The 18,201-nt window shown below is 40.9% G+C and overlaps 1 protein-coding gene across 2 annotated transcripts in view; it reads left to right on the top strand.

Annotated features, from left to right (window-relative positions):
• The first annotated feature begins 3,121 nt into the window (after window positions 1-3,121).
• LOC119741526 (protein O-glucosyltransferase 1-like) overlaps window positions 3,122-18,201 on the top strand; it is an 85,614-nt gene continuing 70,534 nt past the window's right edge. Inside the window, exons 1-2 of one of the 2 annotated variants that reach the window (XM_038217328.1) lie at window positions 3,122-3,411; window positions 14,711-14,801. In XM_038217328.1, coding sequence (XP_038073256.1) covers window positions 3,213-3,411; window positions 14,711-14,801 — 290 coding nt within the window. In that variant the 5' untranslated portion in view covers window positions 3,122-3,212. The remainder of the gene's footprint in view (window positions 3,412-14,710; window positions 14,802-18,201) is intronic. The other variant, XM_038217321.1, reaches the window with a different exon arrangement.

The following is an 18,201-nucleotide window of genomic DNA, read 5'->3' as shown; positions in this document are numbered from 1 at the left end:
TTATTATTATTATTCTATAATTTCTGGTAATGAAACCAAGGATTCCTCAAAAGCACCCTAGGCACTGTAGCTCGCAAGCCTGAAGAAACCTGTGGAGAGAAGACAATGAGAAGAAGTTAGTTACAGATTGAAGCAAGTCAAATAATTATAACGTGAACAAAGATCAAACGAACAACTTCATGGAGTTACATTTTGTAAATTTGGACGCATTATAATGTGCAGACCTTGGCTCATGCACAGGGAAATATAATCCACATCTTTTCTTGGCTGGTTTCGGGGCAAAAACGATATAGATTTGGCCAGTAAACAAGGAATATTTTCAGTCCAGTCTCACAGAGGGCGCCGTTTGCGAAACCGGAAAACGTTTGCGGAACCTGTCAAAGCACCGACCTCTACAAAATGTCCTGGCAAATTTCTCTTTCAAACGATCGCAGAAAACTATTCATATCATGAAGTAGGTGAGTAATTTGCGCAAATTTATAGATAGGTAGCTTCCTGTGAAAGCGCGTTTTTTCGCCACAAGACGCTTCAGACGATTTGCGATTGCGGAACCGGTCAATTGACTGTAGTAACATGACGTCATGAACGATTTTCCGGTCAGTCGTTTTCGCGGTGCACAGGAAACATGTTTCAGGTCACGGCTGTGACGCCAGAAACATGTTCCAGTTCAAGGGCCGCCAAAACGTGCTCCTGGAGTTGAGTCAAGCTAAACAAAGAGATACTTACCTCGAAACCTAAATGACCCCTGCACTAGTCTACAGACAGTTGAATACTAGTAGGCTACCGGTACCGGGCGGTAGTAGGGTAGTAGTAGGCCGCCCTACGGTGTAGGTTTTATTTTTTAGTTTAAGAGCTCGAGCAAGCCGGACTCAAATTTTGCAACGCATGGGAGACTACCGCCGAAATAACGCCCTCTGTCGTCCGAATGCTAGAGTTCGCTGGTATAACATTTCGCTCGCACTGACCTGACTCAAGGTAGCCACGGATTCGGCCGGATTTCCGGCCGCGTATTCAACCGCGTATTAGCCGCGCATTCGCAAGAAGTAAAACAAAATTTATAACACATGCGGAAAAAGGTGATCTATTTTCCAGCACGACAACTTCATTTATTCAACGAACTTTTCAAAATAAACGACAAATAACAATAGTTTTTTTCCACGCCGTATCAAACTACACATCCGAGGGACCATTTCATTTCAAATTTTGATGCGATAATCACCATTAAATTAGCTGCATAATTGGAATCATCACATTTCGCGCAATTTGCCAACGCTTTTAGAGATGTTGAAGTAAGTAAGATTTTATTTCATAATCTACGAGATAATGCTATAGTGGGCATATGTAATTTGGTATTGGCTTCAGCCGAACACTAATTAGTGCCTAATTAGCCCGTTAAACTTGACCCCATTTCCCTGCACGATACTGTATCAACCGATAAAGTATCAAAAATCAACCGATTAATTATCAGTATGGGGAAAAGGTGTACACAAATGTTTGTTTTATGTCCTATATATCCCGCCCCACTTTTTGACCGGGGAGGGGGGCTGGGCTATTGGATCACCCCCCCCCCCCTCCCATCATTTCGTTTTTAGAGAAAAAAAAGGCAGATTTTTAGGTATTTTTCAAACTTTCCAACCGCCGAAATGTATTAAATAGTACTGAGAAAAGGAGTACAAGAAGTACAAAAAGCTTGAAATCCACTGATATATCTGTATCATGAACAGCGCCCCCAGTGTCATGTGGTCTCCAGCAAGCCCCCCCCCCCCCCCCCCCTTTTTGAATTTCACGGCCCGATTTTTTTGGGGGGTTTAGCTATCCCCCATCCCCCAGTCCCCGGCATAGATTTACGCCACTGTTGCAATGGCGGACCCAGGAATGTTCGCAGGAGGGGGTTTCATCAGCAAACAAATCTGAAAATGTACACAGGTTTTTTTTCTCCGGACACTTGGCCTCCGTAAAATCATAAATTGGGGGTACCATAGGGGGCGCTGTTAAAATTCGACGATTATTAACCCTGGATTACAGAATGGTGTACAAAATAATACCCCTATCTAAGTTGCCTCTGTCCGTATTTTGAACAGACGGACATTATACCTGTATGTTTTTGTTGGGGATGGTGTCACAGCTGGGGGGGGGGGGGGGGGGGGGGGGGGGGTTCGACCCCTTACCCCCCCCCCCCCGATCCGCGCCTGTGTTGGCCTCAAGGGTGCGGCAGGCTCGTGACGTTTGGACTGCAAACTGTCAGTGGGTGGACAAATAACAAATGACGTCACATGCCAACGGTGCCCCCCTCCCTTAAAACAAAATCCGGGGCATTTGTATACGGTACAGTAATATAGTGTACATGATTGTAGTATATCTCGTAGATTATAAAATAAAACTGCAAGTTTGTTTGGCAAAAATTATGTGAGGTACACTTTGTTTTAAAGAGGTAGTGATATACGCAGCAGAATTCGCATTACAATAGTGCAGTAAAAATGGCGTAGCTTTAACGGGCTAATTAGGCACTATTACTTTTTGGCTCTAGCCAATACCAAAATTAAGTGTGCCCAGTCACATGAGCTCGTAGATTATGCAATACAATTATGGGTTTTTGGCAACGTGAGGAGGTACACCTGTTTTAAAGGAGCAGTGATATACGCAGTTTAAAAGAATGCATTCTGATAGTGCCGGGAAAATGGGGTCACTTTAACGGGCAATATAAGGCACTAATTAGTGTTCGGCTGAAGCCAATACCAAAATTAAGTGTGCCCAGTCACATGATCTCGTAGATTATGCAATAAAATTATGAGTTTTTGACAACATGTGAGGTAGACTTTGTTTCAAATGATACATTAACTTTCCAACATCTAAAAGCGTTGAAAACTTGCGCGAAATGTGATGATTCTCATTATGCAGCTAATTTAGTTGTAATTATTGCATCAAAATTTCAATAATGGTTGATGAAATGGTAGCTCATGTTGTGTATTTTGATACGGCGTGGAAGAATATTGTTATGTGCCGTTAATTTGAAAAGTTCGTTGAATAAAAGAGTTATCTTTCTGGTTATAGATCACCTTTTGCCGCATGTATTATAGATTCTTTGACTTTTGGCGAATGCGCGGCTAGAATACGCAGCCAGAAATCCGGCCGAATCCGTAGCTACCTGAGCCAGATCTATTAACGCGTACATATCATATCAACGGGCGAGTCTGCATGTTTTCCCCATAAACATGGCCATGGACGCCTACTCGTATTCTCCCCGTGCATGTTACACTGTCTTAATCATACTAACTCTCGTGTATCGTCAAAAGATAGTGCTTGCTGAAGAATGGGAATGTCACATGGAAGAAGGAAATTGTGATTCAAAAGATAGTTTCGAGGACGGAAAGACCAAATATCATCTAAATAGGCCTACCAACCCGGATCCAGGTAATAAAAATAAGATAGGGCCTAGGCCTAGTAGGCCTAGTGGATATTTTGCCGGAGGTAATGCCGGCAAACTAATGTTTACTAAAGGTTTGCCGGTGTGGAAGGTAATTCTGTCCCCCAGTAAAAGTGTCCGGGGAGGGGGGGGGGGGGGGACAGAATTACCTAGGTAAAAGTTAGCTGCACTTATGGTCCCAGTCTGGTCATGGTACCAGAGTTACCCAGCCCTGAATTTTATCATTGGGTTGTCTACTCCTAGAACTATGAGGCTCCGCGTGAGCGGAGCCTCATAGATCAAGAAGCCCGCAAAATTGCCTGCAGCACAAAACACTAATAAAGTACAAAAACGTCCATCAAAATGCAGCCAGCCATTTCACACAGAACCGCTGCACAGTTTGCCCCTATACTCCGTACTTTATTTCTTGACATACTCACGTATCTTAGGCCAAAATGATGAAAAATATGCCCTTTCCGCACTGAGCCAACCTGACACTTGAAACGTGCACGCATATGATCGAGCGATGATTTTCGGTTCGCTCGGAGCGCGCCGCGGGGGTACGGTACAGGCGAAATGATAGTATGTGCTGCGTACAAGTGCATGTACCGTACCCCCCGCGGCGCGCTCCGAGCGAACCGAAAATCATCGCTCGATCATAATGCGTGCACGTTTCAAGTGTCAGGTTGGCTCAATGCGGAAAGGGCATATTTTTCATCATTTTGGCCTAAAAACCGACAGAATCCACCTATGTTAGTTCCGCACAAGATACGTGAGTATGTCAAGAGATAAAGTACGGAGTATAGGGGCAAACTGTGCAGTGGTTCTGTGTGAAATGGCTGCATTTTGATGGACGTTTTTGTACTTTATTAGTGTTTTGTGCTGCAGGCAATTTTGCGGGCTTCTTGATCTATGAGGCTCCGCTCACGCGGAGCCTCATAGTTCTAGGAGTATGGGTTGTCATCTAGGGCTGGAGCTTATAGACTTCACCGTACTCCGAATCAAAACATTGTGTTCACGTATCATCTAATAGACTAAATTAAATATTTTTTATATTCATGAAGGGCAGACTAAAAGTCCAAAATGTATACCTTGTAGATCTATAGAGTGAATTCATCAAAACAATAACCTTCCAGGTTTCAAAAGAGGGGGATAAAAAAACCTGGGGGACAGAATTACCTGGAGGGGACAGAATTACCTGGAGGGGGACAGAATTAACGGGCCAGGGAGGACACTTTTACCTAGCTGGAGTTATCCAGCCCTGAATTTTATCATTGGGTTGTCATCTAGGGCTGGAGCTTATTTTTTTACGTAACCGAGCAGCGTAGGCAGGTCCCAAAAAAAATTGAAAAAAATGTTGGAAAATGTTCAATTTTGTCCCCGTTACACACTAATTGCAACTGCAACTCACCCCAAACTTGCCTGGAATAACCATTACACAGGTCCTTGAAGTAAAAAACGATCCACGATGAAGATTCAGCCTACAATTGCAGTGAAAAAAGGAGGAATAACCGCTAACCTGACAACCTTGCGGGCATGGCCAGGACCGCAATTGGTTTGTGCACAAAAAAAATTGTGTACAATTAGAATTTCCATTGTAGAGGGAGACGCATATGTATACATGTTATAATCATTGCCTCAAATCTTGCAGCATGTACTGGCGCGTGCGCGTTATGCGACACGCTGCTGCTCTCAGTACATACTGCATGGGGACACATTTTATTTGAAGCGATCCGGAACTAGCAAAACGACTGTAATATAAATAAGGGATAAATATGTGTTCGAGAGATATTATAACACTCTGTTTAAGACCGTAACAAGTCGTCAGTTTTGGTAGACTGTTTTTAAATTTGTCAAAAAAAAGGTTGAAAAGATTCATCAGTAAACATTCCACAATGGTCCACCAAAACTGACAACATAGTTGTATCGACACAGCCAGCGTAATTCAGCACTAAGGTTGAAACGATATGCCTGTGTCACGATACGATACGTATCACGATACATATCAAACGATACGATATATATCGCGATATATTTTGGTATAAAAAAATAAATAAAATCATAACAGATGAACTTACCAGGGTCTAAGTCCTCTTTAATCTGTCTCTACTCGTTTCTGATAATACACAAATACATTAAAGGTACTACCGTAATTTTCGGAATATAAGCCGCGCGGCGTATAAGCCGCAGCATGCAAAAATCTGCAAATTAAGATCTGAAGTCGGCGTATAAGCTGCACCGGCGTATAAGCCGCACCGACAGCAGCGGTTTCAATTTTGTAAGGCCTCCAAATTCTAGTCAAAATGCTCTGAACCAGTTCCATTTACACTACAAAGCTATAAAAAGGGCCACAACAGTTATATCAAATCATTTACAATCGATACTCTTACAAACAATTATGGAAATTGATGATGAGGCCAAACAAAAAAAATGGTGTGTTTACGGTAACCCGACCGACCTGGAATTTTTTCGGCCAAATTGCCGACCTCAAACTTTTTATTGCCATTTTGAAGGTTGATAATTGACAAATTTCAAACATTTCAAGTACTTTTAATTATTTGCCACGAACAAAACATTTTTCACACTTGAATCTGACCATGATTTGACACAAACATACCTGTGTTAAACGTGCAAAAATCGCGACGATCTCAAAAACTTGAATTCTCAAACTACGAAGTACGATTATTTTTGCACAAATGCATCGGGTACGCCTGGCTGGCCGACGGACGGCATGGTTCTCCCCACGTACAAACGTGCGTTCTGCGTATCGGTCCGATATGCTGGAATTGCGGCCGGCCCGATACGCCGACAAAAAAATGCCGATCACATTTTTTAGCCCCTGATACGCACAATATAATTATCATACACGCCATTAAAATGCACAATTTGATCATTACATACGCCATTATTTCAAAATCTTGGCCAAAATCCTGTTTTTCCGATGCATGTGTGATCAAAATGCACACGATGACGTGTTCTGTCGACCACCAGCAGCACCCAGCTAACATACAGCATGGTACACTGGTTCCCTTCGCCAGCTAACGGAATCAATGTATGATGAAGGACCGGAACCAGTGACTACTGCCTCTCTCCGGTCCATACTTTGTATCATACAGCACGATGATGTAGTGGGCCGAAGTTGGATCGTAAAAATATTACCAAATAAACATCGCTGGAGAAAGAGAATTTCTGCGAATTAATTCACAGAACGTGATCTTTACTTTCTGTGTATGTGTTTTCCATTAAAATGACGAGATTGCAAAGCTCCAACTTGTGGTGAAACATCGTAGCGTGTTTCTGCAGTAGTGCAAGATTTTCGGCCACGTGGGCCGTGAGCACGGCGCGATGTTGGGCCAGCCAGGCGGAATGTTGGTGGTGCCAGCGGCCGTGATGTATGTTAAGCATATAGTGGAATCACCGACCTCAAATATATTTTTAATTAGGTGAGGCAAGTTTTAATCACTTTTGATAGCCAGTCTTGATAATTTTCGTGGCGCATATGAAAATAACCCAGGCACAAAATAAACATGATTCCTTGCTCTATGATTAGTACGAATGATGCTCCATTAATCAGCACCCCAAAAAAAATTGGCGAAATAATTTTTTGACCTACTGACGCTATTTTGAAAGGCATGTAATCGGAAGCAAAAGTTGTTTTTTTCTCCACCTTAATTTCTTAATTTTAAACTTACATGTAAATGTAATTCATACTTTTCTAGTTAGGAAGCAATGAAACACAGGTTGTGAAATGTTAATTTTTTGATTTTTGTTCTTTAATTACAAAAATATTAGTGACCTACAAGATCTCCTCTGAATTTCAATGACAAATCTTAAGATAAAGACCCTCAGATTAGCTCTAAAATACACCAGAGAGCTTCTAAAGTTCAAACCTTTTCGGGTTGTTGAATCACAGCAAATCTTCCCCCACACGTTTGTAAAAATCCTGGGGAGAACCCTGGCCGACGATACAAATTAATTTGGATTGAAATGTATCGATTGAATATCTTCAATGCTTGAATAGTGGTTTTATACAATTTTTTTGCGAAAGAACACGCATGGGCATGCAGAACTGAAATAAAAAAAAAATTTACAAAATAAAATTATTTCCCTACCTACCTACCTGGATTTTTTTCAGGCCGTTACCATAAACACACCATTTTTTTTGTTTGGCCTGAGAAATAAACTACGGGAATTACTGCCGGCTGCCCCGTCCGGTCCCCGGCCTTAAAAGTTAATGCATGGCCCGGCAGCCTGCGCCGGTGAGCGCTACAAATCTTGCTTTTGTGAAAACAGTTGCTGATTTGTTTTGCCCTAAGACTAAACAGGTCCCGTTTTACCTCAAAACTTATCAAATTTGTGTGATTACTAGCGAGTAATTACGTTGAAAGTTCAAGTTTCGATCGTAACTTTCTTCAAAAAATCAAAACCAAAGATCTTGTCCTGTAGCGCCGTAGGGAACGATGCTAACATTTTCATGGGCGAATCAATTAATTTTGCAAGGGGTGATTCAGTCCCCTTTTTTCATTTTACATCGTTTCTTGAATACATTTCAAGAAAAAAAATATATATTGTGACGTTGAACAACTTATTATCTAATAAAGAAATATTTCGAACACCATAACAAGTATTAGTCGTCATTTTTCTTTTTTTAATCAGCGGAAATATTGGTAATTATTGTTCCCAAGAAAGAACACCACCCCTTCATTACCACAAATGGTGTGGTCCGCTGGGGAATTACGGTACAGTACCGATCACTCTACCTACCACCGGTTAACGGTAACCAATGGTTACCTATAATCCTCCCGCTAATCTTGTTGCGTTTGGACGAAAGGGCGCAAAACAGCATTCTTATCCCACTGGTAAACAGTCTGGTCTGCGGTCAGGTTAAGGTCGTAAACTTCCTGTCTTCATTGAATCCATAAACAACGTTCCCTCCTGCAGCAGCCTACACATCGTTTTATTGTTCCAGTACACGCACTTGTGGTTAGATAGTGCAGTGGTAAAATCCTGGAGTCAATTATCTGCTATCGTGTATCAACTTTTGACCACGATCTTTCCAGCTACAAGAATGCATGCATGTATGATGACCGATGTATGGTGCAAGTACCTCCAAGGCCACTTATCATCAAAGATATACAATGTATAAGTTTTGAAGTTTGCCTGTCAATCATAGTCTCGAAATGGCTTTCCAGACAAGAATATATAGGACACTAGTTTATTCCCCGGCTGTAATTGGGGACATGTATAAAAATGTGCTTGGTCGTTTTTTTTTAAAGTAAAACAACGACAAACACCTACACGAACTCTCTGTTAAATATCCTGTGGATTTCTGGGAAAAATTTAATACGAACTATGCTTAGTTTTCTTAACAAATAATATCAAGGTAACCAACATCCCTTGGACCATCAACTGAACAAAAAATATTTTAAATATATATTCTAGACAAATTTGTCTGGTCCTCTCGATTTTTGAAACAAAACAATTCCTTAAATCCTAGCCCATTAAATTCTGAACTCCTCGTTAAATCCTGCGAATTTGTGAATTTATTTAATATGAATTGTTCTAAAGTTTTTCTTATTTTTAAAGGAATAAGGGTCAAGATTACCAACAGCCCTTGGTCTTTTAATCAAACAATCAAATATATTCTAAAGTACATTCTAGAGTATCATTAAAACAAAATAATAGGCCGTGCGCTGTTGTTGTTGTAATGTTCTTTTTTAATAAACGAAGAAAATCGTCATTCCCATTTAGGCCCAAAAATACTGCTGCTTCTGATTACATGCTTTTCCAAAATAGGGTCTGGTCAGTTGGAATATTTTTGTTGCCATTTTTTTTAATGCTGATTAAATGGGGTATTCAATTATATGCGGAGTTTTAGACTGTACTTTTTCCATTGCACTACGAAAGCTTATACAAAAAATGCCACAAAAAGTAAACGCTAGTCAAGACTGGAAACTGGCCAAAACCCGTAATTCATGAGTAAATGCATGTGTGGCCAGCGGGCGACAGACCTCGTTTTTACTGTGGACAATTTTGGTGAAACACGCTGCATCGTATCACTCCAAATACGAGTAGTGCCATCTCAAAATGAACTCTTGAACATGGAAAATACATACACAGACAAGAGAGATCAAGCTCTGTGAATAAACTTGCAAAAATGTTCCTTCTCCATCGGTGTTTTCTTGGCATTTTTACGACGTCGAATTCGACTGACCAGTAAACAGTGCACTGCGTGGGCCTGCCATGCTAGCCCTCTGCCCTATAGTGAATAGCTACCGTTCGTGTATGCACAGACTGGTTTATACCGCACTTTTTTTGCCTTATTTTCCTAGCCTCGGATAGAGCGAGAGAGAGAGAGAGAGAGACTCCGAATACATGTACATTCAAGGGGTTAATTTGTCTGGTTCTACATCTCTTGATTGTTACAATAAAAATGCGATTTCCAACCTAATTCAAAAATCCTAGCCTATTAAATTCCGAACTCTTCGAATAAGGCAATACATTCATGTATTCAGGTATTTGCCAAATTAAGCTGAAAATTAGAAAAAAATGCTTCTGATATTGTGAACAGCATTTTGCAGTTAGAAAATCAAACAATTTGCAATAAGAACAACTTGCAGGTACCGGTAGTTGCTAAACATGAACTGCAACTTTCAATTAGGAAAAAAATATCAAGAATTCCAGCAGTAAAACAAAGCAGCAAATAAATTTGGAATAAAAAATGGTGGAGCAGCATAATGAGCAAATGCCTTGTGAAAGGAAAGGAAACCGTTAGTATTAAAAATGACTGACATAATATTTTATTAGTATTTTCCAACAGGACATATATACAAAATGTATGCACATTCCAGAATAAAAAAAGATTGAAATGATGAAAAAATGAAATGGATAAAACCTATGAAAAAAAAAAAAAAAAACAGTTCCAAAAAAACCCAAACAACAACACTGGCAAATATGGGCCTTTTACAAAAAAATACATTGCCCTATTAAAAGAAACTTACAAAAAGTCCTCAAGAAGCTGTAAGGAACATCTGTTTATACAGAAAGAGGAACAAATCAACCATGGACATCAACATTCAAATGATATTTGTCATCCAACTTCTTTTCAGGATCAAATTGATATCATGGGAAATCTTGTTTTTCACCCTTTGTCGTGTTCGTTTAAAAAAATCCCCAATGAAGGTTCACCGTGGCTAGCTGTGCACGGCCGGCCACACGCACACCGCACACACAGCCGATCGAGGGATTTTACGGTCATCCAATTTGGAAGGGAATCCCCACCGATTCCTCCTGAATTACTCACATGTTTACCAAACCAAAAGGTAGTTATTCTCTTTGTACCTTTACAGAAACAGTGTGTGAAAATTTCATTGCCGAACTCGATCATTGCCGTGACATAGACTTGCACATAAATTTCGGGCAATGTTTGTCATCCACTCCCATGATGCATTGTAAATGTCAAAAAGGTTCCCATCAGGAGTTTTGCCCTCCCGAAGACGCAATACTTCATGAACTCTTCTGGTCGTCATTTCAGTAAACGTGGCTGTTTCCCTTATTATATTAGCATACTGTTTATTTTAAGTTCAAATAAAGTCAAACTTTACATCATATTAACGCTCTTGATTTGAGAAAGACACTGATACAAACGATATTGCCACAGGTGCTTTGCTTAAGGAGTTATGTCCTCCAAAAACGCCTTACTCCATGATTCTTCTGGTCGAAATTTGAGTCAATGTGACTGTGTCCCTTATTAAATGAGCACACAGTTTATTTTAAGGGAAGAAACAACATTTGCAAACATCAAAAAACAAAATGATCAAATTAATACGAAATACCTTACTGGTTCAAAAACTTCTCCTAATTTTTCATATTTAGTTGTCCGCATTTTCTTTGCAATTGACTACACACCTGTGAAGGAGTACAAGCCTTCCAGACTGATCCTCTGACCTTATAGTTCCCCAAAGTCTACAAATTGCTTTGTTTCATCTTAGGGGGTCAGGGAACTAGACTACAAAAACATATTGGCTTTCTTGGTTTTTCCAGCATCCACAAGCCCAAAACGTGAAACAAGTTGGGGTGCTGTGATTAAAGGGGTTATGGTGTTCGACTCGTGTGCCGTGGTACATGGGTTAGAATCCTGAATATGGGAACATGGTGCTTGTGCTCTTGAGCAAGGCACTTTACCATTATTGCTTCCTCCTTCGCATGGGACGTAAAGTCGTAGGTCCCGTGTGTTGTGTGATGCACCTTAAAGATCCCAGTAACACTTGTTGCAGCACCTAGCAAAAAGGTGCTACATAATGGGTCTCATACATGTATGTTCATATATTTAATTTATCTGTCTTTGGTTGCATTCTCCCTCAGCGCTTTGTATCTTTTAGAAAAAGGCGCTAAATAAATATGGTTATTATTTTACGTGTAAAGGTACCACTAAGGAGACACGTTATTGTAATTTCTTTGCACGATGGGAGACATTGGTCATTAGGGAGACATTTTCATGTCTCTCTGTCACAGCCCCCTTTAGAGGCACCATTTTATTGTCGCAATTAGGTTATACCGGTACATGCATTTGTTGCTTGTGGTCTTTTTAGTAAACATACCGAAATTCGTGGAAAAAGGACAAGGGAATATTGGGTTAGGGCACATTTAAGTTTGACAAATTTTGTGCACAAGTCTTTCGGGATGTCTCCTAAATGTCCAATCCAGGGTAATAAGTAGTAGTATTATTATTATTAACAAGTCAGTTCAACAATATTTGCTATAACATTCTAATCTTCCAAATCCATTTATTTCTGGAAACTGCAGCAAAAACAAATGTTGTACATTTCCTTTAAGTTCAAATATACCAGTAGTCAAACTTTGCATCATATTAAAGCTTTTGATGTGAGAAAGACAATGGTGCAAATGATATTGCCATATCCACTCCTGACATTATTTAACACGGAATCATAAGAATCGCTGATCCAGAAAGACTAATCTCATCGGTATAAAAGAAATGGAACACAAACATGTTTTACAACATTTCCATTTTTATAAATAATTACATGCGAGTACAATCCCAAGGGCTCTTATTCAAGGACTTGAATAATACCCTAACCCCACTTCCCACCCCTATCAGTATCACCCCCACCCCACCCATCCTAACCCAACCCAACCCAACCCATCTCCACCCTACTTCCACCATCACCCCACCCCTTAACATCCCACCCCAACACAACCCACCTCCACCCCACTTCCACACCCCTATCAGAATCACCCCATCACATCCCACCCCACCCATCCCACCCCACACACCCCCACCCCACTTCCACACCCCTATCAGAATCACCCCACCACATCCCACCCCACACACCCCCACCCCACTTCCACCCACCTATCAGTATCACCCTACCCCACCACCTCAACACAACCCACGTACCTCTACCCCATTCAGTATCATCCCCACCCCACAGACCACACCCCTCCCCGGCCCACCTCACCCAAACAACCCCACCCCATCTCAGACCCCACATCCACACTCCTTGTCACCCCCACCTGGTCCCCTGCCTCAACACCCCACCCGGCTCACCCCACCCCAAACTTGGACACCCCACCCCGGCCAACCTGCTTCCCCTATCAATCAGACACTCTAGTATCAGTAGTTCCCATATTGTATTCATGAGGATTTCATTGATATTTTTTTATTAATTAAAAAAAATAATGATGATGATCAACTTCCTATATTTTATATCTGTTGGTCATAAATGGACATAAGTTTTATTTATGAAAAATTGGTCATGTTGGTATATTATCATCATTAAAGGAACCGCACATGCGGCTGGCGAATTGCACCTGGTCATAATCAGGGCGTCACGGAATGTCAGTTATCATCAATTGTCACTCGCCTTTACAAACGCTGATTTGGCCCAAGGCACACTCATGCGCAGGAACAACATCCACATTTTCTTACACAAAAAGAAACAAGGAATCTTATAATACAGGTCTCAAGAAATCCCCCCCCCCTCCAATTTTCTGGATCTCTAGCCTCTTACAAAATGAGAAATTTACTAAATTTTGGGTCAAAAACGGCAAAACATACATGATTTTTTCATTTCTTGACCGATTTTGATTCAGAAAAAAAAGCTGTGGGGCTTCTCATATCAATAGAGGGTGGTATTTATTGACTTAGAATACACAAGAGGGCAGTATTAATCAAAAGAAGAGATCCATGAAAACTTCAACTTATTTCTCAAAATAGCGCGCGCACAAGAGTCGTGTTGAGGAAAGGCCGTGTTAACAAAATCTAAATTGGGACTGTATTTTTCACTTGATTATCTCTAGATCCAGTTACTGGGGTGCTAGATCTGTAAACATGGCGGTACATGTATAAACCGCCACGTAACATAGCTGCGTCTAAACACTTGATCAACATCCGAAATGTTTTATGAGCATCTGCATGTTATGTACTCACATATGAGGCTATCTGTAAATCCATGCTTGCACAGGATCTGTCATTCCAAAGAAATTTGAGACAAAAATAGGAATTGATATGGACATAAACAATTTGTGGTTTATCACATTTCTAAAAAGTCATGCACAGTACCCTGAATCCTTTACTTACAAAATGGTGAGAACCCTTGAGGTAACCGAACGCATGTGCATATGATGATATCTGCTAAGGCACCACTGAGATTCGTGCAGGGCACCAGTTGTTCCGAGTTGTTGACAGTTGTTTTATATGTATCATGTCACAGCCAAATAGACAACGTTTTAGACAAGTTTCCAGTCCTCTAATCGCGCTGCGCCAATAATGGTTAAGTGTACAAGAAATCCTGAACCAAGCTGACAGATGCGCTACTGCATCACAAGCGTTTGGCTGCAGACATGAAACAGCCGTCAACCCGTCGGAACAACAACATATGTGCATTTGTTTGATGGAGCAAACCCGTTTCAGAGGAATTTACCTTTCAAAAATTCTGATAAACCAAAAATTGTACACCTTCGTATTGGGTCCCATCCCATTTTTTATAAAATTTCTTTAGAGTGACATAGACTTGGCCCAAGTCTGGGTTTCGCTTAGTCTATGCAGAAAGTACAATGCATATTTACACACTGCATGCAATTTTTCAAATATTTGAATATTCAATTAAATCCAAGTTTGAATTATCAAATACTAAATTATTCAAATATGCACACCACAAGACCATACTGATGGTTGTTTGCTGGAGAGCGGCAGCAGTGACACGTCAATCGTGACTTCAATTTAAATATCCCAAGGTGCGATTGTAACATTCCAGGATAACTGAATTTTAATTCTTACATTTTCAGAAGCAAAATGGCAACCCTACCTTGATGCAATAAGCTCGGCTGTAATGCAGTATAAGGACTGTGAGCAAGATTCTTGCACATGTCATGACAGGTATGTACATTAGGGATGCACAGTATTTTGGTAATCCTGAAAAGTCACAGTATTTTTTTAATCTCGAACAATACCGAGTGATGTTGCTGCAGTACCTAAATAATGACAGAGTCGGTATGGAATTTTAATCTCTAGGTATTCTCCAAGATTTAGTTTGAATTCCAGTATCCGATTGGATTTTGTGAAGCAGTTATTCAAACTTAACATTTTGTAGCCATTTGTTTTGTCGCAAAAAGGAGGAAACATCGGAATAAATACCCCACATTTCTTTGATTTCAACCGCACCTGCTGCATGCCATCCAATCATTGTGCACAGCACCAACACACTGATCCCCAGTACAATCACCCCAGCAAATGTCCTTGTGAAGAGAATCACACCGTAGAAAAGCACTGTGGTCACTCGGCAATAATTTATTCGCTTGAAACAGTCCAACAAGCACGGTTTAACAATCACATGTACAATTTACCTGCTACCAGTTCTAATAATTAACAGGTCCATGTAACTACCAGCATGGCTAAATAAATTCCCATAGTTACCACTTACATGCTAACGGTTATAACATTCCAATACTACGAATATCCCTACACCTAGAAGCGCAACTGCTTCACCCAAGTCCCAAGGGACTATACGGCTATCCCTACACTAATTTAGAAGCGCAATCACTTCTCACAAGTCCCAATGGACTACGGATATCCATCCAGTTAGAAGCGCAATCGCTTCTCCAAAAGTCCCAATGGACTACGGATATCCGTACGTGCAGTTAGAAACGCAATCGCCTCTCACAAGTCCCAGGGGACTATAGATGTCCCTACATTTAGAAGCGCAGTCGCTTGTCGCAAAAATAAGCGCAATCGCTTCTCACACTTAGAAGCGCCATCGCTTTTCGCAAGCTGATAAACGCTGCGGATAAATCACTTATCCGCAGCACAAGAGCCCATGGAGGGAGATTGGTTGAGATCCATCATTCCAAGGATAATGGACGTGAGCCAGCACCCCCGGCGATAGTGGCTCGTCCGTTTGTGCTGACCCTTGGCCTACCACTCAAAATTTGACAAATGGACCATCTCACGTCTCTCTCCCTGGGCTCAAACCATCCAAACACCCATACCTCCATTTTCTTTTTTTTTTTTTTTTTTTTTTTGGTGGCCTGGTGAACCAGTACTGTTGTGGCCGACTGGTAATTTACTGGAGGCTGTATGAAACCCTTAAGACATGTGATCAACTAAATACTGTTCTCCACTAAATCCTTGAATAAACCCAAAATCTAGTAAAGTAATAATATACACATTACCCAATAATTTGGGTCGTGCTGGTCTGATTTCGCACCACGGGTCCTTATATGTTACAGCCTACGGCGGATAATTATTAACACAAACTTTGCTTTATCTAATTTGCCAACTTAACAATGCCACGTGTCTGGGATTAATTAAACCTTCGCATCATTGAATATCCACATCAGTTTTCCAGCCTTTTTCTTCCCGCTCACGTAACTCTCGGGTAGCCTACGGCTACGAAAACTCAAAACTCGTTGAGAAAAATGAGAACGTATTTTTGGCCCCAAGCTTGCTATCTCATGCCAACCTGAAGATTGGATTCCCACTTACAGACTGCATTACGAGGTTACTTTTCCTATGACCCTTTTTATGTCTAATTTAAATGGGTGTCCACTCAGTGGCACAAGCCAACGTGAAGTGCAGTTCATGCCAGAACCAGAACGCCTATATACAATCGTAAATCCGGGAAACCAACTATACTGATAAGTCATCGAAGGCGCTCAACCGCATGAGATGTAATTATAGCCAGGAGTTGATCGGGTTGTGTTTTAGGAATTTCTTGTAAGTTACTCCCATTGGTGACCCCTTTTGAAATGCTGCCCCCCCCCCCCCCCCCCCCGAAAAACCACTGTCCTGGAATGTAAAGCGCATGTGCACACGTTTGACAACAAACGATGGAAGAAGCCAGAAGAAGAAGAAATTATAGGTTGCAGACCAGTAAATAAACTTCCATAGACCCCAATAGTAAATGCTCCCACTTCAGAAATTCGGGAAAAATACTCACAACTCTCCAAGGTGTTCGAGACACACATCAAATTAAAGCCTATTTCATCATCTTTCATTTTCTTTTCAATTTTCTGGGGGTCAACTGATGACTTTTAGGAGAAATTTCCATCCGAAGATGATCACCCCTGAAAATAGTCCTGAAGCCCATCGCCATTTTAAAAAAACGATACCTACACTCCAAATGTTGCAAAATAGAGCGCTTTAAGGGCCCCAATTTCATCGAAATTGAACGGAACTACAAACTCACAGTCCTGTGCACGGCGTCCACCCCTATTTTTTACAAACACTCAAGTTCATGGCCCACAGCATGCTCAAATACTGAAGATTTTGAGGGCATGCAAATCGTGATTTGGCCGGCGTAGGCAATTTCAGACCGATTTACTGGTCTGCAACCATACATACATGTAGCTTACATACACTACCACCTGGTAATGCATATTGATCATGTTCATGAAAAAGTTTGACAACTCAGTGCACAGTGTGTCCCTGTGTAGTGGAATTCTACAAGGGGACTTCAATAGCAAAAGCTTGTAAGTAGATTGTATGCATCACAGCTTATCTCTTATTGTGAACTGTATTCACTCAGTCAATGAATTTGATGTGTGACAAGTGTGAGTCTGTGGCAATTTCTTAGGCATTGTTTTTATACATGATTAAATTAAAACTCCAACTGAGAAAGTCTGAGAATAAATTATAAAGCATTTGATCATTTATTTGATGATAAAATGTCTACTGTAATAGTGTTACTGATATTGATGTTTTTAGTAATACAATGTGATTTGAACTTTGTAGTACGACCCAGGGTTGGATGTGCTGTATTAACATAGCGCAACTATGGCTGTCCCCCACAGATGTGGACTTGGCCATGCGTGCCCAATCATTAATGGTTGGCCTGGGAGCCAAATGGTAATTGTCGTACCGGTACATGTACAGGACCTGGGAGTCCATTATGTGTTTGATATGTTTCATTTGGGCCCGTTAGCGCCACAACTTATGCCAACTTGCCCAAATCAATTCGGTATCTGGCGAATGAATAAAGTTTGAAATAAATAACTTGAAGCTGTGGGGAAGATGCACAAAAATGTTTTAACTGCTCTCCGCGTGAAGGTGGGGTCCTGAAAAGAGCCATTACCGTCCAAGTTCCAAAGTCCCCCCCCCCCTCAACATTGAACAATTACAACCTATTTCTTGTTTTTGTTTTTGTAAAGTTGTTTGAAGATTTTGTAGTTAATTGGATAATGAATGATATTAGTCCATCACTAGACACATGCCAGTTTGGTTCACAAGGGATCCTCAACCACCCACTGCCTGGTAGCACTGCTTGATGATGTGTGTAGAG

This window comes from Patiria miniata, unplaced genomic scaffold (genome assembly GCF_015706575.1).
Source record: "Patiria miniata isolate m_02_andy unplaced genomic scaffold, ASM1570657v1 HiC_scaffold_11, whole genome shotgun sequence".
Taxonomy (NCBI): domain Eukaryota; kingdom Metazoa; phylum Echinodermata; class Asteroidea; order Valvatida; family Asterinidae; genus Patiria; species Patiria miniata.
Note: the sequence above shows the minus strand (reverse complement) of the source record. Positions and strands in the feature narration are given on the sequence as shown.